At 51.1% G+C, this 23,278-nt stretch overlaps 1 protein-coding gene across 5 annotated transcripts in view; it reads right to left on the minus strand.

The window, feature by feature from the left end:
- LRRFIP1 (LRR binding FLII interacting protein 1) overlaps positions 1–23,278 on the minus strand; it is an 83,686-nt gene that overhangs the window by 10,169 nt on the left and 50,239 nt on the right. The window contains exons 3-9 of one of the 5 annotated variants that reach the window (XM_047082689.1): positions 17,201–17,236; positions 16,657–16,782; positions 14,940–15,011; positions 13,038–13,208; positions 10,386–10,478; positions 6,346–6,487; positions 940–3,930 (exon numbers count right to left, since the gene is read on the minus strand). In XM_047082689.1, coding sequence (XP_046938645.1) covers positions 2,243–3,930; positions 6,346–6,487; positions 10,386–10,478; positions 13,038–13,208; positions 14,940–15,011; positions 16,657–16,782; positions 17,201–17,236 — 2,328 coding nt within the window. In that variant the 3' untranslated portion in view covers positions 940–2,242. Of the gene's footprint in view, positions 1–939; positions 3,931–6,345; positions 6,488–10,385; positions 10,479–13,037; positions 13,209–14,939; positions 15,012–16,656; positions 16,783–17,200; positions 17,237–23,278 lie in introns of those variants that run through there. The other 4 variants (XM_047082692.1, XM_047082690.1, XM_047082691.1 and 1 more) reach the window with 4 other exon arrangements.

Below are 23,278 nucleotides of genomic sequence, written 5' to 3' on the forward strand. Positions count from 1 at the left end.
TGTCATTTCCCCCTTGGAGCAGGGTCACTGATGTTCACACTGAAGGCTCTTAGATTATCAAGAAATGGGTTGGCTGTTCAGAATCCCTTTCTTCTTTCTTTGCTCACTTGCTGATTCTCAGCTGTCCCCGTCCACTAGGAGCTGGTTCGTATCTGCCTGTCTACCGGCACAGTGCTTCCGGATATGAAGGGATCAAAAAGTCCATTACTTAAATGAGTGAGTGGATGATCGAGACCCCTGGACAGCTGGTCTGAGGGGTATGAAGCATGGCACAGTGCCCTTACATACGCTGTTGAGTAACAGAGGCAAGAAAGCCCTTAAAATGGTTGGATGATCTCACCATTTAGTGAGTTTGGTTGTCGAATCACCTCCCCAGGGGCCTTTGGAAGTAGGAATGAGAGAACTGCTCGCAAACGTGCATTCCAGGGTGGATGCGGCTTTGCTGAAGTTACAGGCAGCCGCCGACCCCCTTTCAAGTTCTTTGCAGCCCTTGGACTTGAGTCTCTGGCAAGCCTTGTATTTGTCCACGTAGCTGGCACAGGTGGAGAGGGCGCATCAGTCCCCGACTTCAGGATACTTACACAGGAAGAGTCAATGTTTATTTCCACCATATTCTTCAAAACATTCTAAGTGTTGGATTGGGTCAACACAGTAACAGAATGGAGAGCTTTCTTAACAGAATGGGGTTCCTCACCAGACTCACAGATCACAGGGGAGTCTATGAGGGAAGATCTTCTCAATTCTCCCCAGGAAGGTCCAACACTGGCCCTGGCCTAGGGGCCCGGAGAGAAGTTGATTCGTCACTGACAAAGAGAATCAAGCATGAGTCCTTCACACAAGGCCGACTGGGAATCAGCAGTCCAGAAGTAGGTACTACTTTTAAGACCACATTTAGGCAGTCAGAATTCAAGTAGGCCAAAGACTGGAGTCACAGGCTTGTCAAATTATAAAATGTTGGGTTTTTTTATTTCAGTTACATAATAACACACTTGCCTCAAATTTTATTGAGGTTCTGGTCTTTTTTTTTGCACTCAGTTATATCTTGTAACAGTGACATGAATTCACATAATTTCATAAAGTGTCAACAGCATTCATCATGTACAGTCCTTTGTAATTTTAACATTTCACAATATTTTTTATTTAACTTTACAATTACTTTTTAAAAGGCTTCCTTGTACAGAAAAGATAGATTTCCTTCAGGAAGATCAAATCAAGAATTTTCCAATAAGAATATACTGAGAAACAGCAAAGGAAAAGATTTATACCAAAACACCAAAAGTGATTCTCTATTTAAAATATCCTGTTACAGTCCAATGAGCAGTTTGCACAAAAACGGTCACCTTTTGGATTGAGTAACACTTAGACAAATAGAAAGAGAAGTAATTTTAAGGTTAAGAAAACCTAAAAAATTTTAGAAATGGTCCCCCCCCCCCAAATACCGCATTAGGAAATACAATTTCAATGTACATCTCTTCCAGAAACAAATTAAAAAAAAAAATCTTTGTATAAAATGGCTTTGGTACATGATCAGCACAGAGTGAGGTCAAAATCTACAAAACAAATTCAGGTATCATTAACAATGAGATCAAAAGGGTATTGGTTTGAGATAAAATATTTAAACGCGGTAAAGGGAAGGGAGATCTCCCAGTGCTTTCTTATCCCTAACGTGATGCATTACTGTCCTAAGGTGCAAATCTTATCACTCAGTGACCTATACGCTATTTGGCCGTTTATTTCCTTTTAAAATAAAATACCTCATAGGTCATAACGTACACATCAAAATCAAGTATGAAAGCACACGTTTGAATGCGACAAATCAATTTAAATATCACCGTACTTACAATATGGAAGTCTCAGAATGCCATTTGGTCAACTGTATGCCGACAGATTTGGTCACGAGTATCGGCCTAAGGCAAGTGCTAGATAGCTTTAGGTGGAATTTAAGCAGAAATACGAAGTGTTATGAGAGACACAACTGGAGTGCTCTCCGTTGGAACGCATACTGATTACAAGCGTGTCTTTCTTTCTAATCGGGGTGACAGGCTTCGCGAGGAAGTATCCATCCCCAAGTAACAGTCTATAACTCAACGTGGTAGACAGCTCGGTGGCTGACTGTCACATGGTGCGTCTGAATCAACGGGGGACGTTTTAGGAGCCTCGCCAGTGTTAAGAGCAGATGAGCCTCTGACAGCTGGACCTACTGTGCAGTCCTTGGCCCCTCCACAGCCAGCCTCAACTCCACTTACGACAGGGTGCAGTCCTCCTTGCTTTTGCCCTTCTCGCTTCCGCCTCTCGGCTGGTCTTTGCTTTCTGAATCGGAGGCTCCCGGCTCTCCTGCGGGTGCTAGGTCATCCTCATCCTCTACAACCTTCCGGGCTACCTGACCGGCACATTCCGTCATCTCCTGCGGCTCTGTGCTTCCCGTGTGAGACGCATCGTCGATGTCCTCGAGGGGGCTTTCGTTCTCCAGCAGGGTGCCGCCGGACGCTTCTGCACTCCCTGGTTCTGGAATGTTGCGGGTGGCGCCGTCTCGTTCAGCGCCATCTTTTAGAACGGCTTCATCTGGCTCCTTCGTCGCGCCTGATGACTGGGCTGTGTCATGTCCCGACCCCGATGTGTCGCCATCGGCTGCTTCTTTCCCCGCTTTAGTGTTTACGTCCTCATCTTCTTGGTTAAGTTTTTCATCCGACTCAATTTTCGGATTCTCTGGACCATCAACATTTTCACTGCTTCCTGCTACACTCTCCTTTTCTGGGCTTTCAGTGACCTCATCTTGTGCTTCTACAACTGGTTTTTCGTCAGTAGATTTTACCTGCTCTTCTTCCTTAACTTCACTTAAGTCTGGGTTCTGAAATGTTAACTCTTTCTTAACATCTTTCAGGGTCTCTATAGGCGCCAGTGGTTTTTTCTTCTTGTTTTTCTTCTTCTTGTTCTTCGTCTTCTTCTGGGATGAATCCGATGCCTCTCCCTGTTGGTCACTCTTTTCTTCCTCGGGTTCTTTTGTATCTGGGGGCTCGCTTTCTGTGTCTGCCACACCTACATCCGTTGCTCCCTGAGGACTGCTCTCGGCTGCTGGACAACAAGGCACGTTCCGCACTTCCGTCTGGATCGGTTTCTCATCCCTCGGCCCCCTTTCCTGGTCCTCCTTTTCATCACTCTCCTCACCTACCGCTGTGCTCTGAACTGGGAGCTCCCTGGGCTCAGCAACTTCCTGCGTGGCGGGCTCTTTCTCTAGGTCATGCCCTGAGCTCGGGTCCAACTCGGTGGGGACATCTACCGCATACTTTTCATCATCACTCACGGTGTCACTGTTATACCTCGGAGGTCTGGAGGCTACTGTGCCCACCTGCTCCCCAAGCCCCCTTGGCCCTGCCTCCACCACACCCTCTGTGGGGCTCCCACCTCGCTCCCCCATGTCTACACTGCCCAGCTCTCCAATTTCAGGTGTTTGTGGAGATGCAGATTCTTGACATGGCTCTGTGCTACCCTCTCCCAAGATTTTCAAATCTTCCTGTGTTTCTGCAGATTCTTTACTTTGGTTGTTGATATCCAAGGCATTGGAACTGTCCTGCTCAGTCGCAGGACCTGGGATTTCACCATCTAATTCACCCAAGCAGTCGGATTGCTCAAGAGAAGCCCCAGTCCTGTCGTCTGGTGTGGACTCAACCTGCTCCGTGTTTTCAAGAAAGGAAGCATTCTCTAGACTCTGGTTTGGAACGGGTTCCTCATCTGCTAAGACTCCCAGTGAGGGGGCCCTGTCTTCAGAGGCTTTCTGGTCCTCGGCATTTCCACCAGCATGGAACACCTCTGTGTCCGCACGCTCCCGTGCTGGGTCCTCTGTGTGCTGTTCTTGCTCAGTATTCTGCAACATTCCTTTTTCCCCCACATTCTCCACAATTTCGCTTCTCACCTCCACTTCACTGGCTCTTCCTAAAAGACCATTGAGAAAATTGAAGGGACCCCGTGAGGTGGCGACCGCTTAACACACATTACAGCGTAAACACGTGTTCTCTCTCCCACCCGACCCCGTTCCTAAGGAGAGAGAATCGCCCGAGAATCACACGAAACAGAAGCCTTTGCCAGTTCCGTGCGGCCAAGCAGCCACTGCGTCGGCCAACAACTGATCAGCGAGGGCCACTGCCGCCATCTTCAAGGCAAGAGTGGCGGCTGGTGCCATCTCGTGTGAGCTGGTTTTCAAAGGGTGCCGTTAAGGTTTCACAGACAGAGCTCTGGATCAGGCAGCCAAACAATCCCAAATGAGGGGCTTAAGAACGACCTCCGGTCCCCGTTCCCTCTTCTCATTTCCAAACACGCGTCTGGGCTACTCCTGCTTCCTCAGCTGTCCACCTGCACTGCACATCACGTGGCTCTAAAACCCCCTTCAAGTCATCTGAAACCTGCAATTCACCTGAAGAAATTCAGCCTTTGGTCAGTCCTAAGGGAGATCCTTCTGAAATAGCTCACATGAGGTAAAAGGAAATCAACCCCCACCATCTAATTACTGTGTTTCTGAGAAAGCAGCCTGTGCCTGACACACCCCTGCTTCGTTCCCTAACGGACTGGGGGGTGTTTCAGCAGAGGCCAACACTCGAGGGCAAGATGACCACTTAATTAGCGATCAGTTATTCACCAACTGAAGAATTACGAAGTAAAAAAACCACGTTACTACTCTGGAATGAACGCTTACAGTTTAGATTCTCCAAACAAACACACCCCCGGCGTATTAGATGCCATGTTGCTATGAAGTGAAAGCCTGATAATTTTCTACCACGGTGGTCTCCACGGTGCGCCCACTCACCCCAGACAAAATGGGAACATTAGTAGGACTTCTGGTAGTTTTGCTTCACCCTTTAAAGATGTCTACCAGGGCACGGGTTTTATAACACACACTTCGCATTGATAAAATAGTATGTGTACATGTATATACGCATATTTGCAGATACATATGTAGATATGCAGATTAAAAATATACCTATTGGGAAGTTCCCGTAATTCTTCACTGATGGGGATTTTTCGGTCAAAAAACATTTGGAGCTCACTGATAAAAGCGATATGTCTGGTTCTTTAAGGGTTGGTGTCCTAAATGGTGAACGAAGATTTATAAAATGTATATTTGAATGAGAGCAGCACGATCAAATTCCCAGCTGCTCACAGAGCTAATATAAAGGTATGATGGAAATCAACCCGTTTTTCTCCTTTCAGCAACTTATACACAAGGCGTTGTATGCGTGTAGCATACACGCATTATGTTGTAAAGGTAACGGAGATACTCTCCCTAGGAAGCGAGTCTTGAGAAGCGCGGGCCTACAGGTGTCTACATTTCCATGAGTAAGGCAGTAGGATGAAAGCTTCCACGTGGAACTCAAAGTCACGGGCCCTGGCTGTACTGCGGCCTCACTGTAAAAAGCAGGGGCACAGCTGGTCCTAAGTGACAAGGAGGCCATATCTGCTGGCCGGATTCCGAAGGCTGCACACCAGATTCCAAAAGCTTATCCAAAAGCCAAATATTACGACAAATCTCAACGGGTGAATCTTTGCAGGTGTTTGCAAACTGCAGCAAATGTTCTTACTGTCTGTTGGGTTTCCCAATTTACATTCTTTCAGAAAACAAAATGTGACCTACAGAGGGACAGCACCTCTGACAAAGGGGAAGGCATAGTCAGACTCCTGTTGGTAAAGGTCCAACTCCCACTCTGACCCCCCAGCCTGGGGCTGCCTGTCTGTTTTGTCCCTCCCACCCCCTCTACCAGCCTGGGGCTGCCTGTCCGCCTCGTTCCCCCCTCCTTTGCCCCTCACCTAGGGCACCTGAGAATGGCAACCAGACTGTATGTCACAAGCCCCAAGCCGCCGTCCGCGGGCACCTCATGGCCTCAAAACACCGAATGGATGGTGGGTAGAATGTGCAGTTCTTGTAAACAGCGTTAACTAACTCACTCACTCACTTGCTCTACAGCCTTGGCTGTTCTGACCTTTCAAGAAATCTGCAACGCAGTAAGTTAAAAGCCGTACTTGGCACATATCTGAGGAGAGGCAAACAGTACTGCCCAAACGGTCCCTTAAGTTCAAGACGATCTTCCTTGTGTTTCACAGTTTCGCTTGGTGGCTTTGAGAAGCAAGAGAAATGTATTCTTCAGCCATCGGTGGTGAGCACAGAGATGCGTGCCAGAAAACACACGTGGGTGATCGCACCGCTCGGCAAGGAAACTCCCATGAAGTGACAGAACGCATGGCATGCTGGGTGATGGTTAATTGATCAGTGATGATTACGCCAATTCTAATAATGCATGGAAGGTGCACCAATGCTGACCGGAAGATACAAGAACGCAAAGGAGAATCGGCACTTACCTAGCGTCCCGTCCCCCATCGTCTTGAGAGCATTTAACTCTTCTTTTGTTATCTTGGTAGGACCTCGGTGTCCAACGTTATTTAGGGTGTCGGAAGTCTCTCCATTGGTAGTGATCTCTGAATTGAGGACTATTCCGTGTTTCTGGGGACAAAAACAGACTCGTAATACTCGCTGACTGATATTAGGTTAAAACTCTGTTTTGTTAATGATAATTAAAAAGAAACTGTTTTTTCCACGAAGTCCAGAAACTTCCACAGAGTCAGAGAAGCAGCAGACACCACGCTCAGAAGCGTTCTATCAACACACACAAATCTGGGACATCTTCCTCCAAGGGCCGCCTCTTTCTTACATGCACCAATCAATCCCATGCCTTAATGTGCTGGTGACCAGACACTTTTAACAGGCATCCCTTGTAACTGCACGTAGTGGCCCGCAGGCTGCCACGAAGGAGGGCATCAAGCAAATCACCGTCAAGTGACCTCACTTTTAAAACCCTGGGTGCATTCTTTAAAAAGAGAGACAGAGATAAAGAAAGAGGTTATGTGCGTCTTCTGAAAGGAATAAGTACAATTCGTGCTGAAGAAGGAATTAAGAAATGGCTGGAACATCGGCTATACTCAAAGGAAATATCGTCCACGTTCACCACACAGCCAAACACTCTAAAACCAGTTAACGCTCGGCAGCTCCAGGCTGCGCACTTCACCAGGGATCTCAGACTCACTCACCACTCCTGCTGCCCACGGCTGTCTCCCTGAGCTTAGAGGCAGCCCCCGTGCCGGGCTCACAGCCCTGGGAGGAGCAGTGATAGGAACCTGTTCCCCCTGGTTGACCGCTGTGGCCCTGACCCCTGAATATAAGCAGCTGACACTGACGTGTTTCCACCGCCGATGTAGGAACTGGCCATGGCCATACCCTCTCCCAACACTGTCTCCTACAATGCTAACAGCCCACCCGGAGCCCGTTTTTCTTAACTCCGTGTCCAGCCAGCAGCTGAAGACCCCTTCACTTGGCCCAAACAGGACGTGGGACTTTCCTCAAACCACTGGGTCTCAAAGTCTAGTTAGTGTGGGCCTCACCTGCACCACTGTTCAGCTGGAGAAGACCTTAAACTTGAGTCTTCAATAAAAAGAAACACATATGTTCTCTAACTTTGAGTAATGTCCTGGAGAATTTATTAATGAATGTGAGACAAAAATCCAAAAAATTCCTGGAAATCAGAGCTGCTTTTGGGATCAGATACGCTTGTAAACAGACCCGAGGGAACCTGTGCTCATTGGATGTGTCTCTTCAGTGTCAGTGAACCTAAGATTTGTAATTACCAGGACTAAAATCTGGGGCGCCTGGGTGGCTCAGTCGGTGAAGCGCCAGACTCTGGCTCAGGTCGTGATCTCCGGGTTCACGGGTTCGAGCCCCGCGTCGGGGCTCTGTGCTGACAGCTCGGAGCCTGGAGGCTGCTTCGGGTTCTGTGTCTCCCTCCCTCTCTGCCCCTCCCTCACTAGCACTCTGCCCCTCTCTCTCTGTCTCTCTCTCTGTCTCTGTCTCTCGCAAAAATAAACATTAAAAAAAAAAAAAAAACAAGAACAAACAAACACAACTAAAACCAATGACACAAAATTAACTAACACCAGTTCGCACACGCAGTCATTGTTGAGAACCCCGGAATCCGCTGTCATGCGGGTTTTTTCGTTTTTAACTCTACTTTGGCTTCATACCTTCAATTCCTCTTTCAGCATGACTACTTCTTCTCTAAGATCATCTCGGTCACTCCTTATGGAATCAAAGAACTCTTTCTGCCTCTCTAAAGCCTGAGTGTGAGCAGAGCAGAGAGAGAGAGAGAGAGAGAGAGAGAGAAGATTCGCACGGGTGAGCAGGTGACGGAAGCGGGAATAAGGAGGCTTCTGCTGCATAAAACACCAACAGGGTTAAGGCGTTGTGTAGGATACGCTTAAAGATACAGACAAAACGCCAAGAATAAGCTCCTCGGGGATTTACGCCAGCCGAGAAATGGCGCCTCACGCTCCCTTTAAAGGCATTAACATTTGGAGGCTCCTGTATCCTATTTCTGTCCGTCGCCGCTCGGCGTTTGTTGTCCCCGATGCACACCACGTGGTCCTGGAGCAGACGCACGCGCTCCACGTCCTGAGCGAGCGTGGAAGGGGAGACGGAAGGGACAACAGGGACGGCCTCGCGAAGCACGCGCACGGACGGTGTGCTCCCACCTCGGAGACCCGCACTGGCGCCGTGGAGGGCGCCGGGTTCTGGAAGACGGCTGTCATCAGGAAGCACGGCGGTTACCCTAAGCGGGTTCCTTCCTACTCATCGCGCCTAAAGGCAGGTGGGCTGCTTTTGTCATTAACGGAGGGGGGCGGCTGAGGCCTCCAGGGGCACATTTCAAGGTGGGGATAGGTGGGCACAGCGCCCTCCGCCTTGCGATTCCTCAAATGCCTTTCAGAAAAGCCCGGGAAACGCCAGACAGAGACTGACTCCAGGAGGCCGGAGCCTTCGCCCGTCCAACTGCCCCAGCGTGCCTTCCTCGCTCCTTACATCTCAGCGTGCTGCCGGCCTGCTCCGTGCAGGCAGAGAGCCCGGTGAGTGTCCACGACATGCCCACCCCCCGTCCCGGAAGTCAGCTTCAGGTTCAGAGTTAACGGCAGCTTGAGTAAGCCAGTGCGTTCTCGGTATTACTACCTGGTGTCACCTGGGGCCACATGCACGCTCATGCAAGTGTTTCTGCAAACCGAAGACCCAAAGCACTGTATCTGCTAGCGGACTGCCCGTGTGAACAGTTGCACAGACGTGGGAGTCCTACCCCTATCTTCTTGTCTTTCCACTCTATTGTCTCCTGAAGGTCAGAAATGTCCCTGATATAACTCGCCTGCTTCTGCTGTAGCTGTCGGATTTCCTGAAGGATAGGAACAGATAGAAAGAAAGCAGATAAAGGGTTAAGCGAGAAGACAAAGGGTGGGCTGGAGAGCTCTGACCCCCAGGGAGCCCCAGGGAGCAGGTATCAGCCCTGATTCGACCTGTCTCTCTGCACGCAGGAGCCTTTTCCTCCGCCTCGTCCCCAGCTGCCGGAGCGCAGACGGAAATCCTGCCTGGGGGAAATTCTCAGAGGCACTAAAGTTCTGATCAGGTTAAAAAATTAGAACCAAGCCTGTATCGGTTTCCTGTTGCGAATGTAACACGCTACCGCAAATTCAGCAGCTTAAAAACAACACGGGTTTATTCTCTTCGAGTTCTGGAACTCAGGGGTCCACAATGAGTCTTACGCCCTGGAGTTATGGTGAGGGCAGGTCTGGACTCTCTTCGGAGGCTCTAGGAGAGAAGCTGTACCCTCCCCTTCTTTTCAGCTTCCAGAGGCCGCCGTGTTCCTTGGCTCACGGCCCTTCCTCCCTAGGCACCAGCCTCTGCTCCCTCCCCGCTGCTGCCTTTGACTCTCCTGCCTCCCTGTGATAACACCGTGCCCCCAGATAATTTAGGGGCAATTCTCCATCACAAGGCCCTTAAGTTAATCACACCTGCCATGTCCCTTGGGATGGGTAAGGTGTCACATCCACAGATCCCAGGAATCAGGACGTGGACCTCGTAGGGGGCCATCATTCTGTCACACCTCCCAAAACAAACGCAAAGCCACCAAAGGTGAAAACCTTCGGGGTGCCTGGGTGGCTCTGTCGGTTAAGCGTCCCGCTCAGGTCATGTACGAACGATCTCACAGCTTGTGAGACTGAGCCCCACAGCGTCGGGCTCTGTGCTGAGTGCGGAGCCTGCCTGGGAGTCTCTGTCTCTGCCCCTTGCCTGCTCACGCATACACATGCGCTCTCCCTCTCTCAAAATAAGTGAACGTTAAACAAACAAACAAACAAACAAACAAAAAGGAATGAAAATCTTCACCAGCAAAAGGGACTGTTCTCCTTAGGCGAGGCATGATGAAGAATTAGCCTGAACTCTCGATTTTCGAGAAAACGGTTCACTTTCATAATGCACCCGCAACGCCCTCCTAAGCCACAAAGAGAAGAGAAGACCGGGAAGGGCTACCCACCTCCAGCATCTCTTCTCGTTGCTTCAGGGCCTCCTTAACTTCGGCAAACTGGAACTGCAGGACGCTGTGCGCGTGCTTCTCCCTCTCGAACTCCTACGAGGGAGGAAAACACCGACCAGGGAGGAAAAGACTGACCGTGCACGTGGCGGTGCGAACGCACTTTCTTCCTAGTCCGCGCTCCCACGACTTAACTGACCTTGGAACAGACTACCTGTTACCATACCCGCCGTCACAGCTTTCAAGGCCTTTTAGCGACGTGAGCCCACTTCTCTGCACTTTTCTGGTTTACCGTGAGCTCTCCCCGAGGACCCGGTGCATCTGACAGGTGCCCCCTGACACTTCGCGGGCCGGCAGGGCCCAGGAGGGGCCCCTTCCCCGAGGGGCTGCCGCAGCCCAGGCTGTCCGTGCGGGGGGGTGGCTGTGCCACGGACATCGGAGGGAACTCTTCCCGATTTTGAAATTCAACAAGGAACACTGGGGACCAAAAGGGGTGTAGACATGGTCTACTTTGGCAAGCGTATCTAACTAAGTGGATGGCCAACTCTGTACTCCGGGGCCCCCGCCCCAGGGACAAAACAGGAAAAGGTGGGGAGCACAAAGATCGCCCAGTCCGACCCCGCCCTCACCCCAGGGACCCGGCAGCACGCTCCTCTGAGGTCCCCGAGAAGCTTAGACGCTGCACGGTCCCTGAGGACGGTTTGGTATCCAACTGACAGCCGACAGCTTAGGGGACAGCGGGGTCCATCTCCTAGGTCGGTGAGGGGTTATTCTGGAAGGTACATGACCTTCACTTCTCACCCTGGCATCACTGCTCGCCCACTTTCTGAAGTCCGAGGGTCCCCGTACCCTCCTAGCTGTGACAAGGGCCTGCCTTTTGGGGGCTCTGCTCGGTCCCTGCTCCCCAGCTTGGGCCCTGCTCCCCAGCTTGGGACAACATTCCAGATTCATCCAAATTCTCTGGAATTAGATTTGGGGGTTCTTGGTCTACTTCCTGATGCCTAAGTGAGGACATCCTAGGGGTACTTAGAAGGCATTAATGTGTCCTCCCCCACACATGGGGCCCAGAACGTTCTCTCTGCTCCTATATTCCAACAGAGCAGCGGGTCTCATGGAAAGTTTCTCCTTTGTTTCAGAGTCTCGCTCCCAGAAACTTCATAAATAAAATTCTTCTTTAGCTTCTAAATCAACTCTATAGCAGTCAAAGAAGGAGACCTTTGAGGTGTTAATGGCAGCTTGGTTTTGACCCTTGGGATTTAGGGTACAGAGTCAGTTAAAAAAAAAAGATAGGGACACACACAACATAAATTTTGCTTATCTCAGCAACTCTGAAAAATCAGACAACATCCCAGGGGTTGACAGACCAAATAATTCCTAAAAATCTGAAAAACAAGTATTCCTTACTTTATGTTCCACAAAGAACATCTAATTAGTCTTCTGTCATTAATTTCAACACAGGCTCAGACTTTTTGCTGGTATCATAAATTAACCTAATTTAGCTTAATGAAAGTATTTAATCCTTAAATAGAATAACTGTGACTTTCTCCAATCAGGTGAAAATAAATATCGTTTTCTTAAAAGATTTGATACCTACAATTTCTTGTCGGTGATAAGAGGTAACAAAATAAAAATCCAGAAATGCAGTTTAATAGAAAAACAATTTTTAAAGATTTTATTATTAAGTAATCTCTACACCCAACGTGGGGCTCAAACTCAGGACCCCAAGATCAAGAGTCAAACACTCTACCGACTGAGCCAGCCAGGCGCCCCCACAGGAACATCTTAAAGTCTCCATTTATGACCATTCAAACATGCTGGTTTTTACAGGCATGTTTTTTTCATGGTTATGACTTTACCTTACATGCAAACACACAAATAATCTCCCAGTAGAATTGTCTCTAGTTTACAGACTGAAGTTGTGCATGATACTAATATTAATATTATAATTATAATAATTAATTTTAATATTATTGCAAATCCCTCAGCAAAGAGCATGGCATTCTTATTCTCAGATGTCTGGGCTTCCTGGACAAGTGGAGGACCATCATTAAAAAAAAGACGATCAGGGGCGCCTGGGTGGCTCAGTCGGTTGAGCGTCCGACCTGGGCTCAGGTCATGATCTCGCAGCTGGTGAGTTCGAGCCCCGCGTCAGGCTCTGCGCTGACAGCTCAGAGCCTGGAGCCTGCTTCAGATTCTGTGTCCCCCTCTCTCTCCGCCTCACCCCTGCTTGTGCTCTGTCTCTCTCTGTCTTTCAAAAATGAATAAACATAAAAAAATTTTTTTTTCAATTAAAAAGAAAAACAAAAAAGAAAAAGATGATGACAGGGGCTGCTGGGTGGCTCAGTCGGTTAAGCGCCCAGCTCTTGAGTTTAGCTCCGGTCGTGATCTCATGGATTTTTGAGTTCGAGCCCCGAGTCAGGCTCTGCGTTCACAGTGTGGAGCCTGCTTGGGATTCTCTCTTGCCCTCTGTGTCTGCCCCTGCTCCACTGGTGCATGCATTCTCTCTCAAAATAAATAAATTTTAAAAAGTAAAAATAAACTAAAAAAACTCATACGTACAAACACACATACACATAAACACACACACACACTCCACATACGCGCCATTATCCCAAACGCACACATTCCACCATTCTCTCTCACACGGAAGCTCACTTTGTTCTTCTCTTCGTACTGCCGCCTGGACTCAGCCAGCTGTTCTTCGAGCTCCAGCAACATGTCCTTTAATGTGTCAACCTGGTACATGAAGTTCGTCTTTTCATTGTCAAGCTGAGCGTTGGAAACCATTGCCTTTTTGTATTTCTCCTCAACTTCCGCCAGCGAGTCCTGCGGAAACCATGTCATGTTTTTGAAATCATAGTAAGAAAACAAAAGGGAGATTAGTTGAGTGGTCTTTGAAAACAACAACAACAAAACAAACAAAATCCAGCCCTAATCTTAGGGCAAATGAACCAGGAGAAGAAATACAGGATCATTTCAAACGCACAGAAATTCCCCCCTTTTCACTTTGGTCAAATCGGTTATTAGCCACTCAGAACATCAGCTATTAACTCAGGGAGTTGGCTCTCAATTGTGTCTGGGAGGAAGATGGCTTCCACGGCCATCAGCACAAGGGAGACACACGATGAGGAGGCTCTGAGCGCGGGCAGGCCTCCTGCCTCCGATCTCATCACTCAGGGGCACCTGCTGCGGCGGCTTGGGGCCCTCAACAGGTTTCTGAAGGAATCACTCAAGAAATGTGCCCAGAACCCAGGAAAGAGCCAGTGCGTGATGGCGGAGAGAACAGAACACCCACCGCTAGCTGCCGGCTGCCCCTGCCTGGGCTTGTGAGGCGGGAAAGGATTCGGCAGAATTTTAGGTTTCAACCCACAGGCCAACCAAGCAAACAACACAGGCCTCACTGGGTCGGTGCTGGAAGGACAGAGCGCATTCCTTTGAAAGGACAGCTCTGGGGAAAGAGGCCTGCAAAATCAATGTGGCCCTGCTGTGTCTCACACCCGTGCCGGCCAGGCCACAGAGTAGACCAGTGCTTACATCCCAGAGCACAGATCAGGGCCAGGTGACCCCAGAACGGGGAGAGTAAATCCCCGCGGTGCGAACCACCAGTGCTAAAGGGAGCTGGGCGCTGTGCGGTCCGGTGCGACAGGTCCCGTCAGAGGCCTCGCGGAGACCAGTGCTGCCTGCAACGTGCGAACCAGGGCGACGACTTTAGGTGGGACCAGTGGCTCCACGGCTGGTTCCGTGACTCCTTTTTCACACGCGCTGAGAGCCCGTCATAATTTCCCCCTCTTTTCAAAGAGAGGTGACAAATATGCCAGTGATTACTGAGTCGCTTTAAAACCAACGTGTCCTCTGTTTGGTGCTCGTAGGATACTAAACTCAGACTCCTTCTGGGGAGCTGAGAAAGAAGGGGGAGGTCTGCCATCTACTGCTAGGTTCACGGAGATCACAGCCCACACTATCCGCCTCACCTTCAGGGAATGTGGCAAGCATACCTCCTGGTGGGCACAACGCAGTCGTTTCACATTCTAAAAGTGGGGTGTATTTACTCAAATCCAAGATGGTGCCCATTCAGACACTGCTTCAACTAGGGAAATTCTACAGCATGCAAATAATTTGGATGTTTCAAAAGCACAGCAGTACGGAACGCCTCATCGGCAGACATCAGATGTTTTGAGAAGCAAACGGAGGGAGCGCTCTTTGTATGTTAGGGCTGCGGAACGTGAAGGAAACCCGGACACCCTCCTGCAAGCGGACGGCCCGCTTCTGTGGGAAGAACTGGGCTTACGCCGGGGGGAAGGGAGTGAGTACAAAGCGTGCATCAGGAAGCGTGTTAGTTTTTCTACTGAGGGTTATGGCGTTCAGGTCTTGGCTCAAAAGCTGCATTTGGGAGAACGCTCAAAATGCACGTGGTGCGAGCCCACGCCGGCGTCCCTGCCGCTTGGAATTCTGCAGTCTGGAGGCTCCCGGGAAGAGGCATGCAGTCGGAAGGTCTTTGGGATTTCTGAAGGTTAAGCTGGGTTAATACCATAAGCCCACACTTCCACGAACAGGTACCTTCAGCTCTTTCAACCCCTGCATGTATTTGCCTTCTACGTCCTGAATCTGGTCCTTCAACTCATTCAGTTCCTAGGAATTGGTGAAAGAGGCAAATCATATCAAGGGGAAAAGGGGGCACGACCATGAAGAAAGAGAAGTGGTTCTCGGGCGCCTGGGTGGCTCAGTCTTGGTTAAGCGTCCGACTTCCGCTCAGGTCATGATCTCACGGTTCACAGGTGCGAGCCCCGCGTCAAGCTCTGTGCTGATGGCTGGGAGCCCGGAGCCTGTTTCGGATTCTGTGTCTCCCTCTCTCTCTGCCCCTACCCCACTCATTCTCTCTCTCTCGAAAAAAAAATAAACACACATTGGGGTGCCTGGGTGGCTCAGTCAGTTAAGCGTCCAACTTCAGTTCAGGTCATGATCTCATGGTTCGTGGGTTCGAGCCCCGCGTCGGGCTCTGTGCTGACAGCTCAGAGCCTGGAGCCTGCTTCCGATTCTGTGTCTCCCTCGCTCTCTACCCCTCTCCTGCTCACACTCTCTCTCTTTCTCTCTCTCTCTCAAAAAAATAAACATTTAAAAAAAATTAAAAAAAAAGAGAAGTGGTTCTCTAAATCTTTTCTATTTCTGGGGAGTTTCCTTCATTCAGGAAATCTGAGCAAGTGATTTTCCATTTTTTTTCCTCTTAAGTGCGAAAGGAAAATAAAATAAATTTCAAAACTACAAAGATCAAAATTGAGGTGTCTCTCACATGATATTTTCACAAAATTTTACAAAATTTAGGCCACTATTACTACAATTTTGCACATTTTATTTTTTTAAGTTAATTTATTCAATTTGAGAGAGAGCATGCACAAGCAGAGGAGGGAGGGAGGGAGGGAGGTAGAGAGAGAGAGAGAGAGAGAGAGAGAGAGAGAGAGAATCCCAAGCAGACTCTGTGCTGTCAGTGCAGAGCCTGATGTGGGGCTCGAACCCACAAACCATGAGATCATGGTCAGCTGAAGTCAAGAGCTGGACGCTTAACTGACTGAGCCGCCCAGGCACCCCCCAACCAGTTTTAATTATTAGAAAGTTCTTCCATCAGCGAAGCCAATTCCGATCCTTTACATTTCCCCCTCTGGCCTTGGCTCTGCTCTCCAGAGGACACGAGTGCCAGTACCTTGGGCTTCCTAGTTACCTTAACAAACAGCACTGCACTTCTCTCTCACACACTCACGGTGGCCTCGCACTGAGTGGTAAGGATGCAAAAGAGAAAAATGTTTATGTTCCAGTGGAAGGGAAAAAAAAATTACCAAGATACAACGATGAGATCTATTGAAAGCATGTTATGCGTATTACAAATAGAAAAGAGGGGCACCTTCTAGGCGGAGAATGGGAGACACTGAAAGGGGAAAGTGGGGTTGTTGGGAGCAGTGAGTGATCTGGTGTCCAACACATTCCAAAATATGGAGACTGAGTGTCTACAGAAGCAGCCGAGCACCGCGGTGCGGTGTGGCGAGGGCCCCTGCCAGGGTGTGCCCAGGGAGCTGAGGGGGTGCAGAGGGCACGGGCACCTGTCTGCCCTGCTGGGGGGGGCGGGGCAGGCAGGTGTGGCTTCCTGCGGGTGCCTAGAACATGTGTTTAAGGCAGGTAGGGGAGACCGGAGCAAGAAGAAAGATCTGGAACTTTACGAATATAGACTTGAAGGCTGATTTTCATAAAAGGTTCCTCTAGGTCATAAGTAGGTAGGCAGCCTTACCTTGATCTCCCTAATGGATGCCTCCGTGTCGATGGAGATGGACGTGTCCCCGCTTCCCCTCCGGGAGGAAGTCCCGCCCAGGGAGGCCAGCGTGGCTGCCGACAGGCCGGGCAGGCTCCGAGACCCCTGCAAGGTTGCAAGGATCGAATGTGATTTCAGACGAAACCAGCATTACTCGCGAGTCTACTGTTACGGAACTTTCACTTGAATTCAGTTTTCAATCGGAAAATCATCCGTGGCTCCCAGAAAGCGATAAAGAGAGATTCACTTTGAGGGGCCTCGTGGGTGCCTGGGAATTGGCCTGGATTAACCTTACGCTCTATGGTCGGGCCCACGGTGGATGCCTTTGCCTCTCTGTGGGGTTTAACACACACGCTACAAGTGAGTCCTGGGGACCCCTCATGGCTGTGATGCCGGCTGGCGGGCCACACACAGTCTTTATCAAAGATGAACCGACACGTTTTCTTGTTCATTTCACCCACGCGTGTCAGGCCCCTCGTCGTTCAGCAACGACACCACCTAACGGCTTACGGAAATTCCTTACCTTCTCAGTGAAATCTTTGTCTGGTCTCTCTTCAACCTGTGGAGGAAAGTGGACAAATACTAAACGCTTAAGATCACTGAGCGGGTAACAGGGATTTAAGGGGCACGCGGGTAACAATGAAACATCAGCTTCCTTTGTGATTTAAAAACTACTTTGCCAACGAGCACCCGCGGAGATGATTCTGCCAGGCGGTGCGGGCACGGCGGGGGCTCGCGGGCAGCTTGGTGGGCCAGCTCGAACTTCGCTGTGTGGTTTTTCACCGATCTTAATCTCCGGGCAGACACAACAGCTAAAGGACACCCACGCTGACTGCAGAAAGCCTCGTCATCAGGGATCCGTTCATGAACTGGACAAGCTTCCTTCACAGATTCACAGTTGTGCGTGCCGGTCCCCGATGTGGGAGAGGATGACAGGCGCCCAGCTTGTTCACCACCCCCCACATTACTATGGTTACAGAGGGAGAGCAGGACCAGGAGCCTCTGGGGCTGGAAGACGCGACCAGAGTCCTCGTTTTGACTCCCGCTGCCTGGGTCTCCCAAGCGAGAGGAAGCAGCGGAACTGGCTGGAAGTTTTCCTACTTCTCATGAGTAACAGAGTCCCCATGAAGACTCTGGTTTAACCGTCTCGGGACTGATGCCCAGATGTGGGGAGCTGGCGGAGGGGGGTGAAGGCACAGGAAAATCTGCCAGGTGAAAAGTGAGACCCCCTCCCCTCCAAATTTGGCTTTTACGTGTCTCCCGTTTACACGCGTCCCTGAGGTCGCTCTGCCCCTTCCTCAGGCAGGATCCTGTCTCAGTGGGACCCAGGGCATCACCCCCAAGGGAGACCCTGTACCTCAAGGGTATCTCAGGGTCAGCAGGCCGAGGCTGGCACCGCTCCTACTTCCTTCTTTGCTGAGCGTCCAACAAAGGGCGACTGTTTTCGTTTTGGTGCACGCTGAGAGCTCCTTGCCGCGAGCGCACCGGGAAGGTCACGGTGGGTGAGAGAACCTGGGGCTCGCTTGTGTCCAAACCTCTGGGGGAAGCTGACAACGAACCATGCCTTTCCCCTCACGTCTCCGATCCTCCTTCCTGCGGCTCAGATGTTCCTAAATTTGACCTCCAGGGAGCCGGCCGCAGGTGCACACGACGAGCGCGGGCCACGGCTCTGACTCAGTAGGCCGGATGGCGATCAGGGGCTCTGCAGATACCCTGTACGCTTGCACCACAGACCGTCCGAACTCAGGCTGAGGAATCCCGACAGAGCTGGGTCGGAGGCCACGGCAGGGTGGCTCGTGGACATGTAAACAGCCCACCATGAAGCCGCGCACAGGAGAGCCTGAGGGTGCAGGGGCGCCTCAATAAAGGCAGCGATCTCTCGTAAGGATGAATGATCCCTGTCTTGGGCCCACCCTGGGCCCACACGGGGCCGGATGCCCACGGCCTCACCATCCGTCCCCCGCCGGCAAGGCTCGCTAATAGCCACCTTCTCTCCTCCAAACCCCTCACGCCTTCACCCTTCTCTCCGAGGGCAGGACACCTAAAGCCAACAGTAAAATGACACAGCAAATATAAGAGCGAACCAGACAACCAAGAGGCTGCCATGGAATCCTACAGAATACTCGATTAATCCAAAAAAAGGTATTTTCTGGAACCAGCTCTCAGCTCAGCCAAGCTCAAGGGTCTCCTGCTCAACAGATCCAAGTTCAGCCCCGGGGTCTTGAAGCGACCACATCTGGTCCCCCCACCAGGCCCACCCTTGGGTCTTTAGCGAGAACCTTCTACTTTCATCTTGCTGGTCTCCTTGATGTCGTGAGAGTAGGAGAGGAAACGTGAGCAAAGAGGTCAATCCTCAGGCCGGGGGATGGACCAAAGAGCAGACTGGCCTCACTCCCAGTTTGTTAAGTGAGCCCCGTGGGTGGGGGAGGGGGCCTTTGGGACTCCAGTCCTCCCCCCGCCCACAGGCCTCTCCTTTCCACTTGGCCACAGCTGGCGGCGCTCCCGGGGCCAGCGCGAGCCTGTGTGTCTCACGGGAGCCTTCCAGGCAATCTCCACCCCATGTGCCCTTTTCCTTGATGTGGCCGGGTACACACTCTCCAGCTGTGTGCCACAGCACCTGCCGTTTGTCGGTATGCGTGTTTGGTGTGTGTAAACACGTACACCTACGATCATTATGTTTGCAGATACGGATGCCACGTCAGCCTACTGCGGATATCCCGGGGTGGTCTTTGCTCAGGACGGTTCTGTCTCCCCGTCCCTGGCAGAGCCCCACAGAGCCCTGGGCCGATGTGCTGAGTTAACGACGATCTAGCATTTCAAGTGGGGATCTCCTCTCCCCTTGGGAATAAAAATCTTCCTGAAAACTTCAAATCACTCAAGAAAAGTGGGCTATATAGCAACTGGTCTGCAGGGGAATCGGTTTATTAAGTCTCCCGGGCCCGACGCCTTCATTCCCTAGAATCAGGTGGTCTGCAGAACGAATTTTAATGAAGGTAAGGAGGGTAATTTAACTGCTGGTCGAATACGAAGCCCAGTTTAACAGACTGTCGAGCCACCGCTGAAAAGTCTGCTGCCTTTTTGCTCTGCGGTTTGTGTAGAATCCCTTCCGACCACTCACCAGCAACAGATAAATATCATACGTATACACGAGACACCAGAAATCCTCTGTTCACCCACAGTAATATCTGCGCCTATAAAAGAAGGCCCCGCGGTTTTTAGTATTTCCTGTAATAAAGAGGAGAGAGAACGTGCACCGGGGCGTGGGGGTCTTTAACACAGCTTTGTTCTGTGCCGTTTCACCTGATACCGTCCACGTAAACGTTATTTTTGTAATTTGCAAGACATCAAATGAGACAAAACACCTAGGACCACGGCTGGCTCTTTAGTTCAAAAAAAGTTCAAAAATAGTTTTAAAAAAGCCTTTGTTCGAAACACATGATGAACTCAGAACGTGGAAATTTCGGATGCGTCTAGAGTAGAGACCAAGCGAGGAAAAAAGGAAGCCAGTCTCCCCTTAACCGTTGCGTCCCACCTCTCGTGGGCATGTTAGGGGGGGTGCCGCTTTGTGTTTCTGAGTGACAAAGGACACGTGTGTTTGCCAGCCCTCCTGAAATAGAAGTACACGGACCCCACGGAAAGCGCCACCGAGGCAGGAGCCGTCGCAGTCCCCTCAGCTGCCACCAGATGGCAGCCTGGACAGAGCCGAGTGGGGCAGGTCCTGGAGCCGCGGGCACCTGCACTCACTTCATACAAGCCCTCCTCACCTTCCCCTAAACAAAGGGACAGACAAGTCACCTGGGGGGCCGTGGGTTCGATTTTGACAAAAACACTGCCCTTTACCTCTGAAAATACTATGTAGAGAAACAGAATTGAAAAACGTGAACACTGTCCTAGCCTCTGCCAGACGCGGTGTGGGGGGCGCCACGGTGTAGACACGGAGCAGAGAGGGACCCAGGAGATGCTGTCGGGCGCACCCACTGCCAAGGCACCGGGGTGCACGCGAGCCTGGGGCCTGGGACGAGCCGCAGGGCCTCCCTGAGTCAGGGCAGCCTCCGGGAGGCCGGCACCCCGTTACTCCCCCGTGCCGAGCAGTTCTAAATGTTTCAGGTCAGCGTGAAACGTTCACAGCAACAGATTTATGAAACGTGTGTGCCAGGATTTTACAATCACCACTGAGCATACACAAAGGCCTCTTCTGAAGTCTACTAGAAATAGTCACTTCTGAAAATTTTCTGTTGAATTTTAAATCATGGCAACTCTTCCCTCTCACACACAAGTGCTCACAGTAGCACGTTAAATGTTTTATTAGTTCCAAGCTTCCAGCATCGCGTCTATACGAGCATGCCAGCAAGGCTCGCTCAAACGGGACGTCTGCCGAGTCCAGACGTCCCGACCTGGACTGCCCGGCTTCCTCGAGACAGAATACAACGTGTGGGCATGGACGGGCTCTAGCAGAGGGGCCAGGCACAATGGAACTTTCCCCATGGTGTCCCCGACCCCCCAGCCGGGCAACCCTAGAGCCCGGATGGGAAACAGGACCACGGAAGCAACGTCAGCACACGGTCCCTCTTGACAAACAAAGGGACACTCGTGAACACTGCTCAGAAAACACCCACGTTCAGGGTAATTTTCCTTCAAATATAAATAAGCAGTAAAGTCTTCCATTGGTGTGGAGATTTCCGCTTTTCATGCAATCATCACGTTCTCCTGAATGACTTTGCCTTGAACTCCTGTATTCACAATGCATGACCTCTTTTTCCACCTGGTCCCCGCCCCTGCTTCTTCATACAATGCAGAGGAGGAGTCTACAGTCTGGTTTTTCTAGCTCAAACCGGCTGCACGCTCCGTCACTCGTGTTTTCTCTACATGCACACAGGGGGACGTGAACCGGGGCTCCGCTCAGGACATTTCTGATGGATGCTTTAGAACCTGGGCAGCTTTCCCTGGGTTCCCGGAAGGATTCCGGGGCCCCGACGACACAGATGTGCGGGCTGCACCAGCTGAGGCCCTCTGCTTGCGTGGGCTCCAGGCCGGGAGTACCAAGCCTCCTGGTTCCAACTCGGAAAGCTTCCTGCGTCTGTCCCCAGGAGTTTTACACTGTATGTGTGCTGTTTGCTGCCGGCCTGTCTCCTCCAGTCAATGCATCCGTGAGGGCTGGGAAAGGTGCATCTATCTGCTCAACACTGTAGCCCTGTGCCTAGAACGTTCCAGGTACTCAATAGCTTCCTCAAGGGGAAGACCCCAGACTTGCTGGGGAAGAACATACAGCTCATGTATAGAATGGGAAAAACGAGAGGAAGGTCAAAGACATGTCCTGAGACCGGGCGGGCGCCCTCTCTGCTTTCCTACAAGGCCAAGAGGACCAAGTGGTGGGCGATGTCTTTGGATGCCGAGGCACCTGTCTTTTCAAGTGGGACAAGCTATCACTTCTTCCATTCTGGTTACTTTTCCTCTTTAAGAGTGCCCCCTCCCCCATCCCCTGGTGCACCAGGCTTTCTTCCACACCCAGCCTCCTAGAATTGTCCCTTCCTCCCCTCCCCATCCTATCTCCTTCCCAGAGAGACTCCTGTCCCCTGTCCTCCCTCACATTCCCCGCCTCCCCCCCCACCACATTCCTGATGAGTCATCAGGCCATGGATCAGGGGCCACCGACCGGCAACAGCAGGGATGCAAGTGACCAGTCCCTGGTTCTTTGGGCGCCCAGATGGAGCTGGAGAATGGCCCGTCACACAGTCTGCGAGATGCTGACCTTTGCTCGTTCAACGTGTCAACAGTGTGATGATCCGCTGACCTTTGTGAATGAGCACTTCACTCAGGGAAGGGAAAGGAGGGTTTATGTGTTTGTAACGAACTGGGAAGTTAGCTCAGCCTCCCGCACTGTGAGCTCTTCTGCCCACCTTCCCTTTGGAGCTCGGGGAAGCCACAGGTAAGGACAGTTACGTTTCCTTGGCTGTAAACACACAGAATTAAGACGAGGGAGCGCTTTAGAGTCAGGGGGGCCCTCACAGCCTCTGTTCCGGTGGCTTTTCCCCGTCAATGGCGCCTGGAGAGGCTCCCGAGGGCATGGGCTCCGAGTCTGGGCGCAGCTAGGTCACAGGGAGGCTGTCCATCGCTGGTCACCAGGTCCCAGAGGCACATTTAACGCCCACCTCTCTGGTTACGGTGACCCACTAAACCCATCGTACGTGGGTAAAATTCTTCACAAACATGGGAAGCATATGGCACAGAAATTTGTATCTGATCCCAGTCTCCTCAGTCAAAGGGACTAGACAGAGCCCCGTTATTCTGTGACTTCATGATGTCGAAGAAGTCAAATAAACGTGGCATTTACGGCTCCATGCGTCCCAGCGGTCACCCCAGCGTTGTGCGAAGGGAGCCCGGGATCCTTCGCCAGCCAGGCCACAGCCACCTTCTGCCAACTGCAAACACTTTCACTGGTTTCCAAAGGGTGAGCGAGCGCGCGAGGGTATCGTGCCTAAGGAAGAGTGACTTTCCGCTAGGTTTATCGTGGGAACGTTTTATTCCCAGGGGTTCTAAGGCTGCACGTGGCTGAGCCTGCATCTGCTGTGCTACCCCAGGCCACGAAGGGCACCACGAAGAG

Source organism: Lynx rufus, unplaced genomic scaffold (assembly GCF_022079265.1).
Source record: "Lynx rufus isolate CCGP_SWC_20201006 ecotype Redwood Valley unplaced genomic scaffold, mLynRuf1.p SCAF_2, whole genome shotgun sequence".
Lineage (NCBI taxonomy): Eukaryota > Metazoa > Chordata > Mammalia > Carnivora > Felidae > Lynx > Lynx rufus.